Here is a 25643-nt window from a genome sequence, read left to right as displayed (position 1 = left end):
ACTAGTAACTCAGAGATTATGATAAATTCTGAAAATCTAATAATTTGTGGGCTGGCACCAGAAAGAATGATTAATGAAAGCTGCTGGATTGTTATAAAAACTCAACTGGTTCACTAATCTCCTTTAGGGAAGGGAACCTGCTGCCCCTACCTGGTCTGGCCTTCATGTGACTCCAGTCCTGCACTATATGGTTGACTCAATGCCTTCTGAAGTGACCTTGCAAGCCTCTTAATTGCAAAACAACCTTTTACCAAAAAAGAGAAAGCACTAACTCCACAAGGGCTGCAATGGTTCAAAAAGATTCACGACACCACCTTCTCAGGGCAACTAGGGATGTCAGTGTTGCCCATAACCCAAGAGCAAAATAAGACAAGTTCAAGGTACAACCATTATGGAAAAAAAAGACTTACGGGTTTAAAAGTAATTGAGTTAGAAAGACAAGTCTGCGCATGTGGCTATACAGACACCATATGAAACAAGTGCTTTGAAAACAAACACTTTCAGATTTGTCAGCTAGATTGGATATTTTAATTTTTTTTTAGAAAAACAATTTTCAGGAAAAAACATTACAATTTGGCAGAAGTACTCGGCAAATTCAACTTCATTAGCTTTTAATTTAACAGAACACTCAGAGACTTGATGCACATCACGGGTAACACACAAACAGCAGTTAATTTCGTGCACTTCCATCAAAAGATCAGGGAAATGAAGTACAGACCCTACACTGAAAACATGTTTAAGGAAATATATTTCTCAACACATATACTTCATATTTATATATTTTCAAATATGCTGAAAAGAAATCCGTTTCATTAAAGAAATCCTGAAATGCTAATCAAGAGGATAAAGACACTTGCGCATGTACAACTCCCCTTGGAGGAGCATTGTGCCTTCATAATCAGGGGAGAGAGCACAATCCAGGCAGCAGCCACTTTAAAAGAGGTGCTCCAGATTTCAATGAGATATTTAAAGCACAAACAAATAAAAACATACATTGTAAACAAAAAGGAATTAAATGACCTCTAAAATAAACCAAAAAAAAATCTGAATATGAAAAGCTCGGCAACAAATGATAACGCAAACAAGTAAACATTTCTGCACTGAAGGCGACCACGCTCTTTGAGATCAACATTTTCTATTGAGTGCAGATTAGAATTTCATCATGAAACAAATTCCCGTGAATTTCTAATAGCCTACGTTTTAAAAGCATAATGATTTGCTGCATTGATCTGGACACTGTGGCTGCTGAGGTTTGTGAGGAATAGTTCTACTGCGTGGGCAATATACGACAGTGGGACTCCATTCTGAGTCCAGGCTTTGTTGTTATATGAACAGCCGTTTCTGCTGGAGCCAGCAGCATTCCTTCCCAATCTCAGCCTTCTATTTCCCACACAAGATCCGAGATGATTATGTGCAATGATCATGAACGGGAAAGGCTGCAGACTTCACACACTGTATCCGAAGTGAAGTGACGGGGAAATGGGGGACGTGAGTACGTAAAGAACTACAGTATGTACAGAAACCGAAAGGAAAAAACAGTTGTGACCAACTTCTCAGGTACATTCCATCTAATCTTCCAACATGGGCATTCCCAAAGTATTGCACTAAACAACAATCCTCCATGTACTGCAGCACAAAACGCTGCAATACACCAATAATGTACAGCAAGGTATGAACAGGAATCAGAACCAGCCCATGCTGGCAGCTGACCTCACTTATGAAAATATGTTCAACTTCTAGCTGTGTTGGATATTCCATGTTTGCAGTGGCACCTCAGTGTTTTTCAAAAGGAACTTCAATGTCCTGATGCAACCTTATTTGCCATCCACTCACAATCAACCCCATCCACCTCTTCCTCCCACCCCATAAACACTTCTCAATGTCAACCTGCCATCTTTTCCCCTTTGGTTCCAAGTATATTTCTGCCAGGAAAATAGTTCCTATTGTTGACAGAACTGGAATTTGTTCCTTGGAGAACAAGGGGGAAAACATACTTCATGGTTACACAAAGTATCATGCAGGCATAAGTCTGCCAAATGGAATCAATTCATACAATAAGACCAGGGTAGAAAGGTGGGGAGTTAGTACAATAAATATTTGTGTATTCAAACCAGAGTAAAATCTGGCACCATAATACTATTATTGAGAGTTAGGGTTTTTTTTTGTATAATGGTTATGTGGACTCAAACCCAAAACCAATCAGTGATGATTTAATTTTTTAAAAAAGGTCATTACTGTAGTTTAGAAAGGATTTGCATTATTGACAAATGTTTATAGTAAATGGGGGAACATACATAAACTTAGATTAACAAAAAGTAACTAATCTAATTACAAAATGCTTTCTGAATGAGAAATGTCACAGGCAGCACCTGGCATGAAATGAATCCATAGCAACTAAATTAACATCAGCTAAAGACAAAATCAGATCCAAAAATGTTATTCATTCAACCAGCATTAGACACAAACTGACATCATCCAACCACCACCAGACAGAAATCAACATCAACCAACCAGTGTTGGACACAAACTGACATCATCCAATTAGCACCGGACACACACTGACAGCATCCAACCAGCGGACACACACCACGATCTAACCACTATTGGACACAAACCAGTATCATCCAATCAGAGTTGGATCCAAACCGGTATCTTCCAATCAGCATCAGATGCAAACCAATATCACCCAACCAGCACTGGACACAAACCAATAACGTGCAAATTAATTTCTTGGGCCAGAAATGGATCATTGTTTGGATTCCCATGTCAATACTTTGCTACACGTATTTATCCTCTTGTTTTGCATTTGTTGGCGTCTGGAGTGAATGCAGTATTACATTTATAGCTCCATGGGTGAAACACTGGCAGAGACAATAGCACAAAACATTTGGCATGTGAAATAACACAGAAAACCCAGCACTGCCCCTTGTGTCCCTTGTTCCCTGCTCAGGTCCCACACTGTGCACCAACCCACAGCTACAGTAGAAAACACCTTCATGTTGCAAGTTTTCAGTTTCCTCCTCAGTTTAAAGCAATGTGACTGAGGGAAAGAGTTTATGAGTTGTGCTAGGAAACAGCAGTACTCAAAGATGAACCTCCTGTCCTGCAGAAATAAATGAAGAGGGAGAATCATCTGTGGATAACCTCCTTCCAGCTGAAGTATTTTAGGTGATGTTGGACCAAGGTTATCAGAACTGGTACCACTTCTTATCTTTGTACTTTAACATCATCTGGAAAAAAAAAAGACAAAAATATTATTACTTCAAAAGAACAGACTGAAGAGTTTATATCCACTGAGACTCTACTCACAACTATCTCAGGATCAAGATATCAAAAGATTGGGATGAAGAGATTTTCTTTTGACCAGGGTTTCAAAGAATGGGTTCAAATAGTACGATCTGACTTGTTTGTGCCAGTTTCAACTAGCAGTATAGCCATGAACTGTACAGAGAGGCACTGGGTAGCAAAGCTTCCCCTCCCTTGTAAATTTTTGGGAGCCTTTCCTCACTGTTATGAGGTGCCCACCTACAGCCCCGCAAGAATCTCAAGCGCATTGTTGGGCAGGAGGGTAGAACATAAAAGGCATGCTTCTAGAACATTTGTGATGAAGAATTGACTCCTTTTCTCAAAAGGTAGAGTTTTCTTACGGTACCAGGTGAACTGCAATAACCCTACCGAGTGCCTTGTGACAATTCATTCAATGGTCTCCCATTGGGTTTTAAAAACCAATTCCGTGAATGCTCCAATCTAAAACAAAAACTCAACTAACAACAGAGTACATTTACTAAGGGCAATTGATTGAGGCACTGAAAACGAGGAGGCTATTTCCTCTCTCCCTTGAGGCAGGCAAGAAATTAACAAAAGAACATAAGAAATAGGAGCAGGAGCAGGAGCAGGCCATCTGGCCCTCGAGCCTGCTCTGCCATTCAACAAAATCATGGCTGATTTTCTACCTCAACGCCATTTTCCTGCACTATCCCCATATCCCTTGATGCCCTTAATATCTGGAAATCTATCGATCTCCGTTTTGAATGTACTCAATGACTGAGCCTCCACAGCCCTCTGGGGTAGAGAATTCCAAAGATTCACCACCCTCAGTGAAGAAATTTCTCCTCATCTCAGTCCTAAATGGCCTACCCCTTATTCTGAGACTGTGACCCCTGGTTCTAGACACCCCAGCCAGGAGAAACATCCTCCCTGCATCTACCCTGTCGAGCCCTGTGAGAATTTTGTATGTTTCAATGAGATCACCTCTCAGTCTTCTAAACTCTAGAGAATACAGGTCTAGTCTACTCAATCTCTCCTCATACGGCAATCCTGCCATCCCAGGAATCAGTCTGATGAACCTTCGTTGCACTCCCTCTATGGCAAGTATATCCTTTCTTAGGTAAGGAGACCAAAATTGTACACAATACTTCAGGTGCAGTCTCACCAAGGCCCTATATAATTGCAGTAAGACATGTACTCCTGTACTCAAATCCTCTTGTAATAAAGGCCAACGTACCATTTGCCTTCCTAATTGCTTGCTGCACCTACATGTTAGCTTTCAGTGACTCATGTACAAGGACACCCAGGTCCCTTTGAACATCAACATTTCCCAATATCTCACCATTTAAAAAATACTCTGCATTTCTGTTTTTCCTACCAAAGTGGATAACTTCACATTTTTCCACATTATATTCCATCTGCCATGTTCTTGCCCACTCACTATAACCCTTTCAAGCCTCTTTGCATCCTCCTCACAACTCACATTCCCACCTAGTTTTGTGTCATCAGCAAACTTGGAAATATTACATTTGGTTCCCTCATCCAAATCATTGATATAGATTGTGAATAGCTGGGGCCCAAGCACTGATCACTGCAGTACCCCACTAGTCACAGTCTGCCAACCTGAAAAAGAACCGTTTATTCCTACTCTGTTTTCTGTCTGTTAACCAATTCTCAATCCTTGCCAGTATATTAATTAACCCCAATTCCATGTGCTCTAACTTTGTTCACCAACCTCCTGTGTGGGGCCTTATCGAAAGCCTACTGAAAATCCAAATACATCACATCCACTGGTTCCCCCTTATCTATTCTACCAGTTACATCCTCAAAGAACTCCAATAGGATTGTCAAACATGATTTCTCTTTCATAAATCCATGTTGACTCAGAAAACAACAATAGGATTTGGCAAAGTGTCCTGTTATCACATCCTTTATAATAGATTCTAGCATTTTCCCTACTACTGATGTCAGGTTCCCTGGTTTCTCTCTCCCTCCTTTCTTAAATAGTGGGGTTACATTTGCTAACCTCCAATGTGCAGGAATCATTCCAGAATCTATAGAATTTTGGATGAACGACAACCAATGCATCCACTATCTCTATAGCCACCTCTTTCAAAACCCTGGGATGTAAATCATCAGGTCCTTGGGATTTATCAACTTTCAGTCCCATTAATTTCTGTAGTATTCTTTTTTTTACTAATATTAATTTCTTTCAGTTCCTCATTCTCGCCAGACCCTTGGTTCTCTAGTAATTCTGGGAGGTTTTTTGTGTCTTCTTCCTGGAAGACAGACAAAGTATTTGTTTAATTTCCCTGCCATTTCCTTATTCCCTATTATAAATTCTCCTGTCTCTCTGTAAGGGACCCACATTGCCTTTGGCAGTCTTTTCCTTTTTACATACCTATGGAAGCTTTTACAGTCCGTTTTTATGTTTCTTGCTAGTTTACTCTCATATTCTATTTTCTCTTTCTTTGTCAATTTCTTGGTCCTCCTTTGCTGAATTCTAAAATGCTCCCAATCCTCAGGCTTACTGCTTTTTCTGGCAACTTTATATGCCTCTTCCTTTGATTTAATACTATTGTTAATTTCTCGTTAGCCATGGTTGGACCACTTTTCCTGTTGGGTTTTTGTGCCTTAAGGAATATATATATTTATATGTTAAATCTTTAAATGCTAGCCATTGCCTGTCTACAGTCATACGTTTTAATGTAGTTCCCCATCAACCAAAGTCAACTTGCGCCTCATACCTTCGTGGTTTCCTTTGTTTAGATTTAAGATCCCAGTTTCAGATTGAACTACATCACTTTCAAACTTAATGAAGAATTCTATCATATTATGGTCACTCTTTCCTAAGGGCTCCTTTACAACAAGATTAATTAACCCTTTCTCATTGCACAATACAAGATCTAAAATAGCCTGTTCCCTAGTTGGTTCCTGAACATACTGATCGAGAAAACCATCTCGTACACATTCGAGGAATTCGTCCTCCACAGTATTAATGCTAATTTGGTTTGCCCAATCTATATGTAGATTAAAGTCCCCCATGATTACTGTATTGCCCTTGTTACATGGACTTCTATTTTCCTGCTTTATACGGTGCCCTACATTACCACTACTGTTTGGTGGCCTATAAACAACTCCCACCAATGTTTTCTGCCCCTTGCTCTTTCTTAGCTCCACCCAAACTGCTCTTACATCTTGATCTTCTGAGCCAAGATCCTTTCTCACTATTGTACTGATCTCATCCTTTATTAACAGAGCTACCCCACCTCCTCTTCCTTTTTGCCTGACCTTCCGAAATGTCAAATATCCTTGAATATTCAGTTCCCAGCCTTGGTCACCCTGCAGCCACGTCTCCGTAATGGCAATTAGATCATACCCATTTACTTCTATTTGTGCCATCAATTCAGCTACCTTGTTGCGAATGCTGCGTGCATTCAGATAAAGTGCCTTTAATTTTGCCTTTTTAACATTTTTTCTTATTTTGACCTTATTTGCTGCTGGTCTTTGTTTCCGCTGCTTTCCAATTTCACTTACTACTTTTCTGCCTTACACTTCCAGCTTTGTTACTCTCCCTTTTGAATCTCCTCTCAGTTTCCCAACCCCCTGTCAAGTTAGTTTAAACCCTCCCCAGCAGCACTAGCAAACCTCCCCACAAGGATATTGGTCCTGGCCCTGTTGAGGTGCAACCCGTCCGGCTTGTACCGGTCCCACCTCCCCCAGAATCGGTCCCAGTACCCCAGGAATCTAAAGCCCTCCCTCCTGCACTATCTCTCCAGCCACACATTCATCTGCTCTATCCTCCTATTTCTATATTCACTAGCGCATAACACTGGGAGTAATCCAGAGATTACCACACTTGAGGTCCTGCTTGTTAATCTCTTTCCTAACTCCTTAAACCCTGCCTGCAGGACCTCATCCCTCTTTCTACCTATGTCGTTGGTACCGAAATGGACCACGACCTCTGGCTGTTCACCCTCCCCCAACAGAATGTTCTGTAGCCGCTCAGTGACATTCTTGACCCTAGCACCAGGGAGGCAACATACCATCCTGGAATCACGTCTGCGGCCACAGAAACGCCTGTCTGCTCCCCTAACTATGGAATCCCCTATCACTATTGTTCTCCTGACCTTTCTCCTACCCCCTGTACAGCTGGGCCACCCATGGTGCTATGGTCTTGGCTCTGGCTGCACTCCGCAGAGGAACCCTCTCCCTCACTAGTATTCAGAACTGAATACTGGTTGGAGAGTGAGATGCCCTCAGGGGACTCCTGCACTACCTGCCTGCTCCTCCTTGTCTGTCTGGCGGTCACCCAGTCCCTCTCTGCCTGCACTCTCTTAAGCTGCGGGGTAACCACCTCCTGAAACATGCTATCCACGTAGCTCTCAACCTCGTGGATGCACTGCAGTGATGCCAGCTGCTGCTCAAGTTCCGAAACCCGGAGCTCGAGCTCCTCCAGCTGGGATAAAACCCATTAGTGGAAATAGGAAATGGAAGGTTTGGGGTTTGGTATCGCTTGATGGGGGGCTTGGAATTTGGAAGCACTGTGATGGGATTCCTAAGGTTTGACAGCACTATGGTTGGAGTTCTGGCACTTAACAGCAAGAGAAGGGTATCATGAGGTCTGGCATCATTGAAGTGGGGTCCTGGAATTTAACTGGACTAGGATAGCAAAATAGCATTGGTGGGGTGGGTGGAGGGAGGTTCCTAGGATTTGGGAGAAAGAAATACATGAATTTCTACAGCGCCTTTCATGACCTCAGGTCGTCCCAAAGCGCTCTACAGCAAATCAAGTACTTTTTGAACTGTAGTCACTGCTGTAATGTAGGGAAACGCAGCAGCCAATTTGCGCACAGCAAGATCACACAAACAACGTGACCCGATAATCTGTTTTAGTGATGCTAGCTGAGAGATAAATATTGGCCAGGACACCGGGGAGAACTCGCCTGCTCTTCTTTGAAATGGTGCCATAGGATCTTTTATGTAAACCTGAGAGGGCAGACAAAGCCTCAGTTTAGCGTCTCATCTGAAAGACAGTGCAGCACACTGCTGTTTGTGGGAGCTTGCTGTGTGCAAATTGGCTGCCAATTTTCCTACACTACAACATTGACTACACTTCAAAAGTTCTTCACTGGCTGTAAAGCACTTTGAGAAGTCCTGAGGTTGTTAAAGGCGCTACTTAAATGCAAGTTCTTTCTTTTACAGGTCTAGGGAAATTATGGACTTCATTGGTGAGATCAATTGGGACATTGAAGGAAGATTCCCGCTGTACACTTGATGCAATAAAATCAGGACAAGCTGTTCTTTATCAATGAGTTTACGACTGGATAAGATTTTAACGGGATATTGACTGCATGGCAAACTCCAATTTGGGAAGAGAAAGAGTTATTTGCACCACAATATTCTGAACAGTGATGGGCCATAACACAATTTACACCATTGCATTATGTAACATGAGCAAACAAGTAACGGACATTGCATGGTTTTTCATGAAGGTGGTGTTGTTATGGGTCTTATGTCATTGAGCTATTGAATGTTCAACCAATTCTGATGTTGGGGGGGAGGGGGGGGAAAAGAGGAGAAAAGATAACCTGGGAACACTGGTGGGAGAAACCGTGATCCATGATGGAGAAGACAATTGGTTCCTTATGAAAGGCAGAAGGAAAGAACTTGCATTTATATCGCGCCTTTCATGCCCTCAGGACGTCACAAAGCACTTTACAGCCAATTAAGTACTTTTGAAGTGTAGTCACTGTTACAAGTTACAGTTGTAAGCTAAGGAAGCCAGAAGTTAGAGATAATATGAGGAGCCTCTTGCCACGAATGGATCAGACCAGTGCCTAGTGCAGCGAAAGCTAGATAGATTTGATTCCTTACCTCATGAGCATGTTTAGAGAAATTGTCGGCACTGTATAACATGGCCGCCGTTCGTTCTTCCAGCTCACTCAGTTTCTGCCCTCTTTCGTCGAGTGCTATCCTGGCCCGTGCCAGCTCTCCTGCAACACCAGTCGCCGCTCCTTTGACACCTTCAATTCCACCAGTCCCTGGGATATGCTGGGCCAGGCTCCTTGACGGTTTCCCTGCTGCAGATTCGCCAACTGGTGTATAAGTGTAAGTGGGGGAAAAATATTTAATAGAGAAATGAGATGTGACCCTCAGGTAAAACTGATAATAAAGGTTTTGAAAATAATAATTGAATATGCAGAAATTAAATTACATTTTAAAATAGTGTACAACACACATTAGTTCTTAATTTAAATACTGGAAATGGTTTCTTTCTGCCTACTAAATTGAGGGGGGGGGGGTTGTTGTTGCTGGGGGATAAAATGGTTTCCATTTCTAATGTCCACTGCCAATACCAAGAAGCTCCAAATCAGTTAGAGGGTGTGCAAGCTGGAGTGACTGGCTGCCTTTTTACTCTGCTCCAACAATGTTCCTTAACACTGGCTATAGAAAATCAATGGATTATTGCACTAGGGTAACATTTCCAGTTGACACACCAGGCATCCAATGGGACATTACTGAAATGAGACAATATGCTGTCCAATTATAGGCAGTTTTGTGCTATGGATGCCTGCACCAAGGAAACTGGGTTGATACTGCCAAAAAAAACAAATTAGGGCCCTGACAGCTGAGGAGAGGGGGAAAAATAGCACAACTTCTATTAGTCTAGAATAGAATCGAACCCATGGTCCAAAGGTGAAATGGCAACATCTCAATGTAAATACTTCTAACCAATACATTTGTTTGGTCAGAACCAGAATGGTCAGCATTTAGATCCAAGTGCAATGAAAGCTAGACTCATCATGAGGTTGTTCAAATAACCCGCATCTCATGTTTCTAATGAAAGTATCAGGCAATAAATGGAGAAAGCTCCAGTAGTGAGGGACAGTGACCGGCCGAACTGCCACAGGGAGTGGTAGAACTCTGTGGGAATCTGTTCTGGGTCTCCTGCAGTCCACACTATTCATAAACATTATAAACTCTAAAATATGGTGATGATATGTGCCCAGGGCATTGCTGGTGTTCCAGACTTCATTCATTTATTGCTCGTTTTGCCAACACCCGAGTTCTGCACTTCACAATTTGCAACTTGTCCAAACTTAGTCACCCACATCCTAATCCTCCTATTACCCATGTGCTCTCCAACTTTCATTGTCTCTCTATCCTGCGCAAATCCTTGCCCTGTGATACAGGACCCTCCATGGCTTCATGGCCTCTGTAACCTCCTCCAGCCCTGTGCTCCTGTACTTGCCCTCCACTCTTTTACAGTGACTTTGAAGCACTTTGGGACTTCCTGAGGTCGTGAAGGGCTCCATATAAATGCAAGTTCTTCTTCTGGCCACGTTTGCATTTCCCTTCGCTCTGCTCTGCCCTCACTCACAGAGCCTTCAGCTGTCTATGTCTGACTCTCTGGAACATTCTCCCAAAAACTTTCCACTTTTCTACCTTGCTCTCCTTCTTTGAAAGCCTGCTCAAAACCTACCTCTTCAATCTTCCTTTTCGTCACCACCCCAATCTTCTCGTCCACTGCTCAATGTGGAGTTATTGTTACTCTGTGAAGTGCTTTAGGACAATATATTACATTAAATGTGTTGTCGAAGGGCGAATTATTGTTCCTAAATGAGTAGCAGCCACCCACATTCTATTCCACACTAATTTTCCCATTCCTTGGCCTCACCAAATTTCATTGTCTCCCTATCCCCCTGTGGTAATCATTGTACCTTCTATAAGGACCCTCCATGGTTTCCCCCTCTTCCTACCTCTCCAGCTGTGTTCTTGTAAGTGCACTGCATTCTTCTACTCTGACCATATTTGCATTTCCCTTCTCTCTGCTCCACCCTCAGTCACAGAGCCTTCAGCTGCCAAGGCCCCAATCCTGTGTTCTGCTGGAGTCGATTTCATGAATCACAGGAGGAGCCAATTTTCCACATAACCCTAAATGCCGTAGAGATACTGGTACACCTTCTGGTCTCTTTCACGCTTCTTTCTTCCTGTTTTTATGCTATAAAACCTCTGGTCTGAAGCAGCCTGGGACCAAGCATTTTGCAAGCAAGGATAACACTGGGGCCCTTAACAATTCAGCTAGGGACACAAGCCTAAGGAATGATTTTCCAGTGCACTGGTCTTCCTGTCATTAAGCTGTAATACTTACAAAGCTCTTCTCTGTCCAGTGACTGGGCACCACCACCAAACAAGCCTTTAAAGAACCCTCTGTTCGGGGCGTCTGGTGTTTCCACAGGAGTAAACAGTTCTCCCAGCATTTCCTGGAATAAAGTAATATGTTATTTGTTTAGATATAGATTTTACAAAAAAAAAGGACCTGATGTACGAACAACACATTGCATTGCTATCTACAGTCATTGTCCTGCTGATATCACTTCATAGGGAAAAAGACCTTCAATTCATACTTGTCGGAATGGCACAATGCTCTATCCCCCTGAATATACACAAAGTCTTATTCTGAGGTGAGCCCGTACTACTTTGAGTGGAGAAGGCAGCATTATGCTGTCTGAACACTATTAGTGCATTGCAAGGTTTGGACTGAGTCCCTAAACACTACTGGTGCAGTGCAAAGTTTGGACCGAGTCCCTGAACATTACTAGTGCAGTGCAAGGTTTGGACCGAGTCCCTGAACAATATTAGTGCAGTGCAAGGTTTGGACCGAGTCCCTGAACAATATTAGTGCAGTGCAAGGTTTGGACCTAGTCCCTGAACAATATTAGTGCAGTGCAAGGTTTGGACCTAGTCCCTGAACAATATTAGTGCAGTGCAAGGTTTGGACCTAGTCCCTGAACAATATTAGTGCAGTGCAAGGTTTGGACCTAGTCCCTGAACAATATTAGTGCAGTGCAAGGTTTGGACCTAGTCCCTGAACAATATTAGTGCAGTGCAAGGTTTGGACCTAGTCCCTGAACAATATTAGTGCAGTGCAAGGTTTGGACCGAGTCCCTGAACAATATTAGTGCAGTGCAAGGTTTGGACCTAGTCCCTGAACAATATTAGTGCAGTGCAAGGTTTGGACCTAGTCCCTGAACAATATTAGTGCAGTGCAAGGTTTGGACTGAGTCCCTAAACACTACTGGTGCAGTGCAAGGTTGGATTGAGTCCCTGAACACTATTAGTGCAGGGCAAGGTTTGGAATGAATCCTTGAACACTATTAGTGCAGGGCAAGGTTTGGATCGAGTCCCTGAACTGTAAAACAACGTCATGCACATCACTGTGAAAAATACACTTGCAATCATTGTTTTAAGCCTTTCGTAGAGAGGCTCTATTAGAGGGTAGCAAGATGAATTTCCTAGGGTGTTGTCTTGATCGGCTGCCATAATGTCAGGGGGGAGGGGTTAGTGGAGACCCCATCACTCAGTGGTTCTGAGGTTTCCATTGGAGAGACGGCGGCCAATTGCGAGAAACCCCTAAGGAAATTCCTGGCATAGCGACGTTGTCAAAACTTTTAGCTGGGATTCCATCTGCCTTGAGCTGACCCTTCAGAGAGTCATGCGGTCAAATCTGATCACATTAGTCACTGACAAGGCATTGCAGGTGGCAGTTCGAGGTGTCTACCATGGAGAAGGATCTGTGGCATTCAACAGGTGCTTGTACTGACTGCTGGTCACAAGGTTAGGAATGATCTAAGTCTAAGGAGCCCCGAGTAGGCCATGATCCCAGATAACATCAGCAGAACAGTTGAAACTTGATAAAATGGTCCTCGGATTAGAAAGACTTGAAAGTACGAATCAGTATAACTGGTACATGGTGGGAAAACATTTCCCTGGAGTGGGAGACAACCAGGCACGACTGCAAAAGGAGACGACAAATGGAAGGTCTGCCTAAACGTGAAGCTATAATATGCCATAGTGGCAGCAGATCATCTGGTGAGCAGAATATGAGCTTCTTGGAGATGGCACAATGCCAATTCCTGAAGGGTATGTGGAGGCAAAACCCATCTTTTGCTCCTGAACTCAACACGTTGTAAAGTCACGCAGCCCACTGCAGTCATGAGAATCGTTTAGTCTGTATAACCATCTACAGTATCAGAGAGATGGGAAGGCCGTCAGGTCTCTGAGACCATGACTGAAACACCAATACAAGAATCGCTGTGACTTAAACCGGACCTCCATGTTACTACCAGGAGCATGGAGTTGCTGCACATTTTTGCGGGGCCTGAGCTTTAAGGGCCACTTCTCCTGCCAGTGACGAGCAGGCTGTTTTGTGAAATGTCTCTCTTCACATTACAGTGCCCGATTGTATCATGTTGCTAAACCAGCCAATATACAAGAAAACACAATTTAGCTGCTGTGCGGATGAATGGTAGAAACGCAAAAAAAAAAGCACCATTTCCACTGTGTGAAAGTACAATGAACTTCACTACTCCTTACCTGTAGATTCTCGCATGTTCCCTGACTGTAGGTGATGCGCTGGATCTCAGTAGGGGAAACCAGATACAGAGCCTGCCCATTATTGGTGAAACAGAAAGTGCGAGCTATTCGCATGTCGGTCAGTGGCAAATAATTGACATCCAGCAGTGGCCTAAGGCTTGGCAAGCTTCAAAAGAAAATCAGAATAATCTGGTTAAAAATATAGGTATTCCATTACCTGTAGCAAATACACTGTACCGTCTACACATTACCTGTACCAGACACTCTGCACCATCTACACATTACCTGTACCAGACACACTGTACATTAGACACCCAGATGGCTTGTACCAGATACACTTTACTATATATGTATTGCCTGTACCAGCTATCCCACGTAAACTGCACTATTAAACACCAAATTACCTGTACCAGATACACTCTACTATTAAACACCATACTACCTGTACGTGATGGCATCCATCCCCAGCATGCACCAAGAGCACTGGTTGGAAAATCTAGGCCCAAAAAAAATCAGATGGCTATATGTGGTTAACAATGCTTAAAAGAACGGGTTTTCTTCTTTCCCAGTATGGACTTCGTCACTGTGACCTCAATCACTGCTTGATGAGTCACAATCATTGAAAAATGATTTCAGGTATGATGCTCAAAGCCAAACAGCATTGACTATGAAAGACAATTCCGCGGGCTCCATATAACGCCGCCTCACTACAACAGAGCTGTTATTCAGCTAGTGCCGCATCGTTTTATCACTATAGTCTATGGAAGCATTCATACTTTTAACCTGCAGCGAAGGATATGACTATTTCACAAATCTATTCACTGCAAACTCTAGAATCATACAGCACAGGAGGCCATTCGGCCCATTGTGCCTGTGCCGGCTCTTTGAAAGGGTTAAGTTATGAGGAGAGATTAGGTCCAATTAGGAGCACAGGAACAGGAGTAGGCCATTCAGCCCCTCGTGCCTGCACCGCCATTTGATAAGATCATGGCTGATCTGTGATCTAGCTCCACAAACCTGCCTTTGGCCCATATCCCTTCATACCTTCGGTTGCCAAAAAGCAATCTATCCCAGATTTAAATTTAGCAATTGAGCTAGTATCAATTGCTGTTTGCGGAAGAGAGTTCCAAACTTCAACCACCCTTTGTGTGTAGAAATGTTTTCTAATCTCACTCCTGAAAGGTCTGGCTCTAATTTTTAGACTGTGCCCCCTACTCCTAAAATCCCCAACCAGCGGAAGTAGTTTCTCTCTATCCACCCTATCTGTTCCCCTTAATATCTTATAAACTTCGATCAGATCACCCCTTAACCTTCTAAACTCTAGAGAATACAACCCCAATCTCTGTAATCTCTCCTTGTAACTTAACCCTTGAAGTCCGGGTATCATTCTAGTAAACCTATGCTGCACTCCCTCCAAGGCCAATATGTCCTTCCGAAGGTGTGGTGCCCAGAACTGCTCACAGTACTCCAGGTGCGGTCTAACCAGGGTTTTGTGTAGCTGCAGCATAACTTCTGCCCCCTTGTACTCCAGTCCTCTAGATATAAAGGCCAGCATTCCATTAGCCTTATTGATTATTTTCTGCACCTGTTCATGACACTTCAATGATCATTGTACCTGTACCCCTAAGTCCCTTTGGACATCCACTGTTATTAACTTTTTACCATTTAGAAAGTACCCTGTTCTATCCTTTTTTGATCCAAAGTGGATGATCTCACATTTGTCCACATTGAATTCCATTTGCCACAGTTTTGCCCATTCACCTAATCTATCAATATCGCTTTGTAATTTTATGTTTTCATCTACACTGCTTACAATGCCACCAATCTTTGTGTCATCGGCAAACTTAGATATGAGACTTTCTATGCCTTCATCTAAGTCGTTAATAAATATTATGAATAATTGAGGCCCCAAGACAGATCCCTGCGGGACTCCACTAGTCACATCCTACCAATGTGAGTACCTACCCATTATCCCTACTCTCTGTCGCCTTTCACTCAGCCAACTTCCTAACCAAGTCCGTACTTTTCTCTTGATTCCATGGGCTTCTATCTTAGCTAATAGTCTCTTATGTGGGACCTTATCAAATGCCTTCTGGAAGTCCATATAAATAACATCCATTGACATTCCCCTGTCCACTACTTTAGTCATCTCTTCAAAAAATTCAATCAGGTTTGTCAGGCACGACCTACCTTTCACAAATCCATGCCGGCTCTCTCTGATTAACTGAAAATTCTCGAGGTGTTCAGTCACCCTATCCTTAATTAAAGACTCCAGCATTTTCCCCACAACAGATGTTAGGCTAACTGGTCTATAATTCCCCGGTTTCCCTCTCTCTCCTTTCTTAAAAAGCAGAGTGACGTGCAATTTTCCAATCTAGAGGGACAGTTCCTGAATCTAGAGAACTTTGAAAGATTATAGTTAGGTCCCTGAACTGATGAAAGGTCATTGACACGAAACGTTAACTATGTTCCTCTCTCCACAGAAGCTTCTGGACTTGAGTGCTTCCAGCATTTTCTGTTTTTATTTTATATAAAATAGTCACCTTGCCCACTTTTGTACTTCATGGAGTTAAATTCATAATATTAGGGGGAAAAAAGCCTTCCAGTGATACGATCAGAACCACCCCAGAATTCACGCGATATAGGTCTAATAAAGAGCGAATTAAGAACTTACATTTATACAGTGCCTTTCACAGACAATGATTTACTTCTGAAGTGCGGTCACTTCTGTATTTTTAGGCAAACACGGCAGCCAATTTGCACACAGCAAGGGCCCACAAACAGCAATGAGATGAAACAGCAGGTCATATTTTTTTTGTGTGGTGTTGGTTGAGAGAAAAATATTAGCCTGGATACAAGAAAATTCCCCTGCTTTTCTTCAAAGAAAAATAGTGCTATGGCATTTAAGCAGGCAGACAGGGCCTTAGTTTAACTAAAGTGCATCACTGCACTGCAGTGTCAGCCTGGATTATGTGCTCAACTCTCTGGAGTGGAGCTTGAACCCACAACCTGCTGATTCAGAGGCCAGAGTGCTAACAACTGAGCCAAGATGACACCTATTTTTCTGTTAATTACTTACCTAACCACAGGACATAAATTATACTCTTTAACCAGTGTGATGATCAGCTCATATTTGGGATACATGTAGGTATTTGCTGGCTCAGATGTAGCATTCTTGTCTTTAAATCAGAATGTCGTGGGTTCAAGCCCTACTCCAGGACGCGAGTACATCAGCTAGGCTGATAATCCACTGTAGTACTAAGGGAATGCTCCATTGTTGGAGGTGTGCTTTTTCAGATGAGAGATTAAACCAAAGCCCCATCTGCCTGTTTGAAATGTAAAAGATCTCACAGCATTAGAACTGTAGCTGTTCAAGGAAAACGGCCATCACGTTGATAGACTGGTGAAATGGGCAGACACATGGCAGATGAAATTTAACACAGAGAAGTGTGAAGTGATTCATTTTGGTACGAAGAATGAGGAGAGGCAATACAAATGAAATGGTACAATTTTATAGGGGTTGCAGGAAGAAAGAGACCCAGGGGTTTACGTATTCACATCTTTGAAGGTGGCAGGACAAGTTGAGATGGCTGTTAAAAAGGCATACGGGATCCTTGGCTTTATAAAATGGCACAGAGTACAAAAGCAAGGAAGTTATGCCAACCCTTTATAAAGCACTGATTAGGCCCCAGCTGGAGTATTGTGTTCAATTCGGGAAGCACACTTCAGCAAGTTGTCAAGGTCTTAGAGAGGGTGCAGGAGATTTACTAGAATGGTACCAGGGATGAGAGACTTCAGTTACGTGGAGAGACTAGAGAATCTGGGTTTGTTCTCTTTTAAGCAGAGAAGGTTAAGGGGAGATTTGAAAGAGGTTTCAAAATCATGAAATGTTTTGATAGTGTAAATAAGGAGAAACTGTTTCCCGTGGTAGAAGGGTCCGTAACCAGAGGACACAGATTTAAGGTGATTGGCAGAAGAATCAGAGGTGGCATGAGAAAAAAAAATTTTACACAGCGAGTTGCTATGATCTGGAATGTACTGCCTGAAAGGGTGGTGGAAGCAGATTCAATAATAACTTTCAAAAGGGAAATGGAAAAATTTGCAGGGTTACGGGGAAAGAACAGGGGACTGGGACTAATTGGATAGCTCTTTCAAAGAACTGGCACAGGCACGATGGGCTGAATGGCCTCTTTCTGTGCTGTATCATTCTATGGTTCTATTATTGTCACAGAAACTATTGATGGGCTGTGCCAGTGATCCTAACATCCCAAGAATAAATAAAGAAAAGTCACACAGATGCAATTATGAAGAAAACTAATTGCGTCAGTTAGCAAAAATAACAATTGCAGAGTTATTTATCCAGCTTCCCCTTAAATGCATCTATGCTAATTGCCTCAACTACTCCTTGTGGTAGCGAGTTCTACATTCTCATCACTCTCGACTAAAATTTGAAGACTTTGCTGAAATCGTGTCAAAACAGCAGGTGATGAACATTTGGACAGTTCAAGTTTGGGGCCAACAGAATAAGAGTAATGGGCAGAGAGGACAGGGTGGGACTGAGCCATATCCTTCAATGGGGCACCGCAGTTCACCTGGGGGTTACATTACGAGTATCTCTGACTTAAGGGTATGCTTTGATTGTGGATTCCCCACCACAGTATTCCTAATTCCACCCCCCGCCCCAGAAAAATTAGCCAAAGAAAAAACATTAACTTGTAAACTCTCAAGGAAATGCAGGGAAGTGTGCAGAATTCCTGCATCCAGTTAAAAAAACCCACCCACAAGTATTGAAGTTATATAATTTCCTTTCTCTTCTACACTGGGGAGACCAAACTCAGATTTGGTAACCACTTTGTTGATACTTCTTTCCCATCCACAAATGTGACCTGGCTTCCAAGAGGCTCACTATTTTATTGCCCCCCTCCATTCCCACTCTGACCTCTCTGCTGTTGGCCTCCATCACTGTTCTAACTAGGTTCAATGCAAGCTTCAGGAGCTTTAACTTTCCACTGGGCACTCTGCAGCGCTCCCTTTGGCCTGAACACTGAATTTAGTAACTTCAGACTCCACTTTCATTACAGTGCAATCAGTCTCAGTGTGTGCAACACCACAATAGATCGAACAGTAACATTAAAAAAACCTTATATTTGTGTATTCCTCTCATTTTTTATCACTATAAATTCCTATCTCCATATTTATAATGGAAACTGCCTATGTAAACTTGTCACACTGTAATGAAACCGCTCCTGCCAGTGGTGGCGCTGCACTTCATCCACAACAATAACAACTGGCATTTATATAGTGCCTTTAACATAGCTTCACCGGAGCATTATCAGACAGAATTCGACACAGAGCCACGTAAAGAGATATTAGGACAGGTGACTAAAAGCTTGATCAAAGAGGTAGGTTTTAAGGAGCGCCTTAAAAGGCGGAGAAAGAGAGGTAGCGAGGCGGAGAGGTTTAGGGAGGGAATTCCAGAGCTTAGGGCCTAGGCAGCTGAAGGTACGGCCGCCAATGGTGAAGCGATGAAAATCGGGGATGTGTAAGAGGCCAGAATTAGAGGAACGCAAAGATCCCGGAGGGTTGTAGGGCCAGAGGAGGTTACAGAGATAGGGAGGGACGAGGTCATGGAGGGATTTGAAAACAAGGATGAGAATTTTAAAACTGAGGAGTTGATGGACCGTGAGCCAATGTAGGTCAGTGAGCACAGGGGTGATGGGTGAACGGGACTTGGTGCGAGTTAGGACACAGGCAGCAGAGTTTTGGATGAGCTCAAGTTTACAGAGGGTGCAAGGTGGCAGGCCAGCCATTTGACCATTAGAATAGTCAAGTCTAGAGGAAACAAAGGCATGGATGAGGGTTTCAGCAGTAGATAAGCTGAGGCAGGAGCAGAGACAGGTGATGTTACAGAGGTGAAAGCAGGCGGTCTTGTTGATGGAGAGGATATGGGGTTGGAAACTCAGCGCAAGGTCAAAAAGGATGCCAAGGTTGCTAACAGTCTGGTTCAGCCTCAGAAGGTGGTCAGGGAGAGGGATGGAGCCGGTGGCTAGGGAACGGAGTTTGTGGCGGGGACCGAAGACAATGGCTTCAGTCTTCCCAATGTTTAATTGGAGGAAATTTCTGCTCATCCAATACTGGATGTCAGACAAGCAGCATGACAAATCAGAGGCAGTGGAGGGGTCGAGAGAGGTGGTGGTAAGTTGGAGCTGGGTGACATCAGCATATATGTCGAACCTGACGTCGTGTTTTTAGATGATATTGCCAAGGGGCAGCATGTAGATGAGAAATAGAAGAGGGCCAAGGATAGATCCCTGGGGGACTCCAGAGGTAACAGTGCGGGAGTGGGAAGCGAAACCAGTGCAGGTGAATCTCTGGCTACGAATGGAATGGAACCAGGCAGGGCAGTCCTAACCCAGCTCGTCAACAGAGGAGAGGCGTTGGAGGAGGAGGGTGTGGTCAACCATGTCAAAGGCTGCAGACAGGTCATGTGAGGGTGAGGAGAGCTAGTTTACCACGGTCACAGTCACATAGGATGTCATTTGTGACTTTGATAAGGGCCGTTTCAGTGCTGTTGCGGGGCAAAAAGCTGATTGGAGGGGGTCAAACATGGAGTTGCGGGAAAGATGGGCATGGATTTGGGAGGCGACAACATGTTCAAGGGCTTTGGATAGGAAATGGAGGTTGGAGATGGGGCGGTAGTTTGTAAGGACAGAGGGGTCAGTGGGTATTTTGAGGAGAGGGGTGATGACGGCAGGTTTGAAGCGAAGAGAGGTAACCTTTAACAATATCAGCTAACACGGGGGCCAGGAAGGGAAATAGGGTGGTCAGCAGTTTGGTGGGAATAGGATCAAGGGAGCAGGAGGTGAGTCTCATGGACAAGATGAGCTCGGAGAGGGCATGAGGGGAGATAGGATAGAAACTAGAGAAAGATCTAAATTCCGGGCTAGGGCAGGGGGGAACCTTAGGGGAAGTTTGGCTTGGTGGGCTAGGGGAAGGAAGGGAAGTGGCAGAGGCAGCTGAACAGACGGTCTCAATCTTAGTGACAAATGAAATGTAATGTAATGAGATTGCTTACTGTAATAAAAATCGCTCCTGCCAGTGGTGGCGCTGCAGTTCATCCACAACAATAACAACTGGCGTTTATATCGTGCCTTTAACGTAGTAAAATGTCCTCGCACTGGCCAAAGTGTATAATTACAGCATAACAAGTGTACACAGGCAGTTTCCATTATAAATGTGGACACTTATAATGGAAATATAAAAATAAGGGACAGAATGTATGACTTTAAAATGGAACCCTGATATATAGAGAAGTATGTTTCAACTCACCCCTAGTATCACACCTCCCTACTGTACTTCAGTCACACATTCTTGTATGCAAACTTCTTGTAATCAAAGTCTTCAAGTTTCAAATTCCTTACATCTAAATGTCTTGCAATTGGTTGATTTGCAAATTTATAATGTATAATTCGGTCAGATGGAAATTTCTTAACAAGGCAGCGAGTTTTGCAGTCCAAATTGCTCAAAACACTTTTTGAAAATGTTTTCAACTGCCATTATTCCTCGTCAACCTCTCGACTACAGACTTAAGACAAAGTTTTTTAACGTTTAAAAAAATAAGTAGTACTTCAATATAACAATTAAATTTACATATAAAATTGTCATGTCTTTGAGTAACTTCATTAAGGTTTCTACCTGATGGCCTCAGGTTCTCTCAGAAGGCTGGGCCTGAAATTCTTACTTTTGTTCACGGCTATCACTATGCCAACTGAAGGGAAATGTGCAGTGTGTACAATTACCCACATGCACGAGTAGGATTGTCTAACTCAGGAGGCAGCTATGGTTTTCCACATTGTGTAATAGGATTTCTGAGTTCCTTTGTTATTTAAATAATTTTCAAAATGGCTGGAAAATGAGTTTTCATTTTTTGCAAGTAAATTCAAACTATCAGTGACATAATCCATGATGAATTGTAGTTACAAAACTAAAAAAGATGGTTTATGGAAATGTTTACTTTTCTCAGTGGTAGGGATGGAATTTCCTGTCAATTTGTGCCCGAAAAATGGCAATACCAATTTTCAGGGCAAAAGATTGAGGAAATTGAGGAGTAAGTGACTCTTACCCATTCTAACGCTACACTTGAATTTCATCGCTCTTTTACAACTGCCGACCGATCCCTGCACCCAAATGCACCATGGTTCATTATAATGGCTTCACCCCCATACAAGTGAATTTCCTGCAATTACACTGGTTCAAAATGGGTGTTTCTGCTGCACCTAATTTTACAAAGTCATTTTTCTGGTGTTTTCTTGCACTTTGAGTGGTTTTTTTTATTAATCCTCATTGAGACCTGCACAATACTTTGTTTCTTTGAATGCATTTTTATGGCATCAGTATGTCACACTAAAAATTGAAAAGCTTCCACAATTGCATGTTCTTAAAAATGTTGTGGCTAATGTGCATGAATGATAGCTAGATGGCTTGAAACACTAATTTTCATTTGTGGTGTGAGAATGCCGCTTTCCTCGGGCCCTAATTGGTTACGATGATTTCTGCCTGTTTACGCCTGTTTTTACATTTACTAAAGAGATTGGCAAGAAATTTAGGTGTAAATAGACAGTCAAAATGGGCACACGAATTGAGGTAATTTCAGGTGTAACTTCACTGTTGTGCCCCACAGGAAATTCCACCGTGTAAAGTTGAATGTGTTGATCGCTTAGGTATTCCAAGTTGGAAGATGAATGGCTGATTTAATTTTTCTGTAAACCTTTTGATTCTTCCTTGATTAGCTGCTATCCCTATCAATCACAGCAAGCCCTAACCCTCTTCAATTTGGCTCCGAATGTAGTTAACAATCTTTTTCTTCTGAGCCAATAAATGTTAACACTCCCAGCCCTCAGTTTGCAAGCTCCACACCTCCTGCAGTGGAGTAGAAAACCTGGAAAAATGAGGTAATTGAATTTTTGGGCTAAAAACCTGAACACGTGAACCATGAATCTTGATTTTTCTTAAATTTGAGGTACATGACCAGCTAGATGGACTGAATGCCTTTTTTTGCCCTGTTCCTGTATTTTCTTTCCCCTAAAGTAACGGATCTTTTAAGAGTTAAATTTTAGAAACGTTTAAAAACTCACCATTAACAAAGAACTCGCCATTTGTAAGCCCAGTCCTGGATTTGTTTTATTAAATAAAATGTTCATCCAAAAAATGGGGCATTATTCTGAGATGATAATGTTCTCTAAGGTAAAGGTATTTGATTGACAACAAGACCGGCCGTTCACAGAGGATGCGGTCTGTAAGCTCCACGCAACCAACTTTCTACGGTGCAAAAACCTCTGACAGAATATTGCTGATTGAAAGTAAAAATAAATATATTTTGCATCGAAGCATGGAAACAGCATAAAACTTGAACTTAAGCATGTAATTTATCAAAGCCACCTGATGTTTGTTTACTCTACCAGAGAGGTAGAATGCAGAGCATTTATTTATGCAGCTTGGATCCACCTTGACATGCTCCCAGACACTGGAAGCACCCTCCAAGTGCTGCCAGACACCCCTTCTTTGATGCCAGGATCTCCCCTAACTGCTCTCAGACTCTGTGATCCCCCTCCCAGTGTTACCAGACTCTAGGACCCTTCACACCCCAAGACGCCCCAATTTTGAAATAGCTCAGGCCTATCGACCCCGGTATCGCCTCACAATGCTCTCAGACCCTGTGATATTGACCCATCCCCTATAGTACTGCCATACTTCAGGACACCATGTGGCTCCCACACATAGGAACTCTACTCCCCAGTGCTCTCAGACCCCAGTACACCTTCGATCCCCACATTCCAGGACCCTCTTCTCAACACTACTAGTCCCTGGGGCCCCCTAGTTCTGACACATCCTCAGTGCTCCAGACCCTATATCCTCCCCATTGTTGCCACCTTCTAGGACCCTCCAGTCTCAGTGCAGACAAGTCCCTGGACCCTCCTCCGATGCTCTCAGATCCTCTCTTACAGCTAGACCACATGAATTACACAGCAAACTAAATCCAATATTCCATTCATCAGTGTTACTAAACCCCAGGTTCCCTTTCCGTATTATTGCCATATCTCAAAACCACATCCTTGCAACTAATTCCCACCCCTCATCCCCCAACTCAACCCACTACTGTTAAACTCCACATACCGAGCTCTAATCTGGTACATCCTACCCACCATCTTGCTGTGTATCCAAAGGAAAGAAGTAAAAGGATAAAGATTAAATCCACAGATAAAGGAACTTCCTTGAGGGTCAAACACACCATAAAGCAACTCCAGGTGATTATTCTTAATAGAATACTAGCAGATCTCCGGTGGCGTTGCCCAGTGAATCGGACAAACGCACTAGGGTGCTATGGCATGTAACGTACAAGGCATCATGAGGGCCACTGATTTGTGGAAATTTATGGGATTAGAACAGATAGTTACAGCTGAAAACCTAGGAGCAGCACAGGCTTGACGGACCAAAGAACCTCTCTCTGTACTGTAATTTCTGTGAATTTTCCCTTCTGTAAAGTTTGGGAGTGGAGACAGCATGAGTATGATTCAGGTCTCCTGTGCCATTGGGCCACTTATGTGCATACTGAGGGAAAAAAATCTGTATTTATAAAGCACCTTTACGTCTCTCAGGATGCCCCAATGGGCTTCACAGCCAATGGAGTACTTTTAAAATGCAGTTACTGTTGTTCTGTAGGAAACGTGGGAGCCAATTTATGCACAGCAAGCTCCCACAAACATCAATGACATAAATGACCAGGTCCTTTGAATCGAGTGGTGTTTGTTGAGAGGTCATTGTTGGTCAAGACACTGGAAGGCCCCCAACTTGCCCCAAACAAGCATACAGGACATCAGTTCAACATATTATTCAAAGGACGGCACCTCCAGCAATGCAGCACTCCTTCAGCACTGCACCGATTATGTGCTCGAGTGCCTGGAGTGAGGCTTGAACCCACAACATGCTGACTTGGAGGCGAGAGTGCTACCATTGAATCGAGCTGGGAGATGCTCAAAATTTGCATTTTTTAAACCTATTATATCAAATCAATAACAGCGACCAACTCCCTCCCCAATAAAACTCCTTTGAATGCAAATTTCCAATATCCTTTCAAAACATTACCAAGTCCTTAACAAATTTTAGTTTGTGCACTGTGGACACCATGATGCATCCTGATACAACCAGTTCATTAGCCCTTAAGCACAAGGTGAGTTACCTGAATGTCATGATATGTCCATTGGCACAGAAGCATGCAAGGCAGATGCTCCCATTCAGTCCCACAATATCAGCGCGAAGAACAAACGATGTTTCAGTTATGTTGTGTTTATAAATACAGTTTTGGGATGGCAGTGAGACAACCTTTGCCTGTTTTTCTGAACATATCACTGCGTATTGGGTTTCACTTATCTCCTGAGAGGATGAGGGGGAGACAGATACCGGCCTCAGTTTCCTACATTTATCCTTGTCATCTTTCTCCTCTTGTACATTTGGTTCTTTCCAGGGTTCATGTGCTGGGTGGAGGAGGCTTCCTGTGGTGTCCAGAAATGCCATTCGCAAAATTCCTCCTTTTAGTCTCAATATAGTCCCTGTTTAATATATAAAATACACTGTAAAGGGCAATCGAACTACACTGTGGGAAACAAATTCAGCAACGTACAAAGTACAATTATGACATTCAGTTACAACATTTCTATCATTGTATTAATGAAATAAACTGCCAATCATACACGAGTTAACAATGCAAAAAGCAAAATACTGCAGATGCTAGAGATCTGAAAATGCTCAAAACATTCAGCAGGTCAGGCAGCATCTGTGGAGAGGGGAAGGTGGGGTTAACGTTTCCAACCGATGACCAACTGAAATGGTTACCCCACCTTCCTCTCTCCGCAGATAAGAACATAAGAAATAGAAGCAGGAGTAGGCCATACGGCCCCTCAAGCCTGCTCTGCCATTCAATAAGATCATGGCTGATCTTC

At 43.0% G+C, this 25643-nt stretch overlaps 1 protein-coding gene across 10 annotated transcripts in view; it reads right to left on the bottom strand.

The window, feature by feature from the left end:
• Positions 1–505: 505 nt before the first annotated feature.
• stxbp5a (syntaxin binding protein 5a (tomosyn)) overlaps positions 506–25643 on the bottom strand; it is a 222771-nt gene continuing 197633 nt past the window's right edge. For all 10 annotated transcript variants that reach the window (XM_067989326.1, XM_067989327.1, XM_067989330.1 and 7 more), the window contains 5 exons: positions 24884–25253; positions 13648–13813; positions 11423–11534; positions 9145–9365; positions 506–3230 (listed from right to left, as the gene is read on the bottom strand). In XM_067989326.1, the coding sequence (XP_067845427.1) occupies positions 3189–3230; positions 9145–9365; positions 11423–11534; positions 13648–13813; positions 24884–25253 (911 nt within the window). In that variant the 3' untranslated portion in view covers positions 506–3188. The remainder of the gene's footprint in view (positions 3231–9144; positions 9366–11422; positions 11535–13647; positions 13814–24883; positions 25254–25643) is intronic.

This window comes from Heptranchias perlo, chromosome 8 (genome assembly GCF_035084215.1).
Source record: "Heptranchias perlo isolate sHepPer1 chromosome 8, sHepPer1.hap1, whole genome shotgun sequence".
Lineage (NCBI taxonomy): Eukaryota > Metazoa > Chordata > Chondrichthyes > Hexanchiformes > Hexanchidae > Heptranchias > Heptranchias perlo.
The sequence above is the reverse complement of the archived record's forward strand: the minus strand, read 5'-3'. Positions and strand labels throughout refer to the sequence as shown.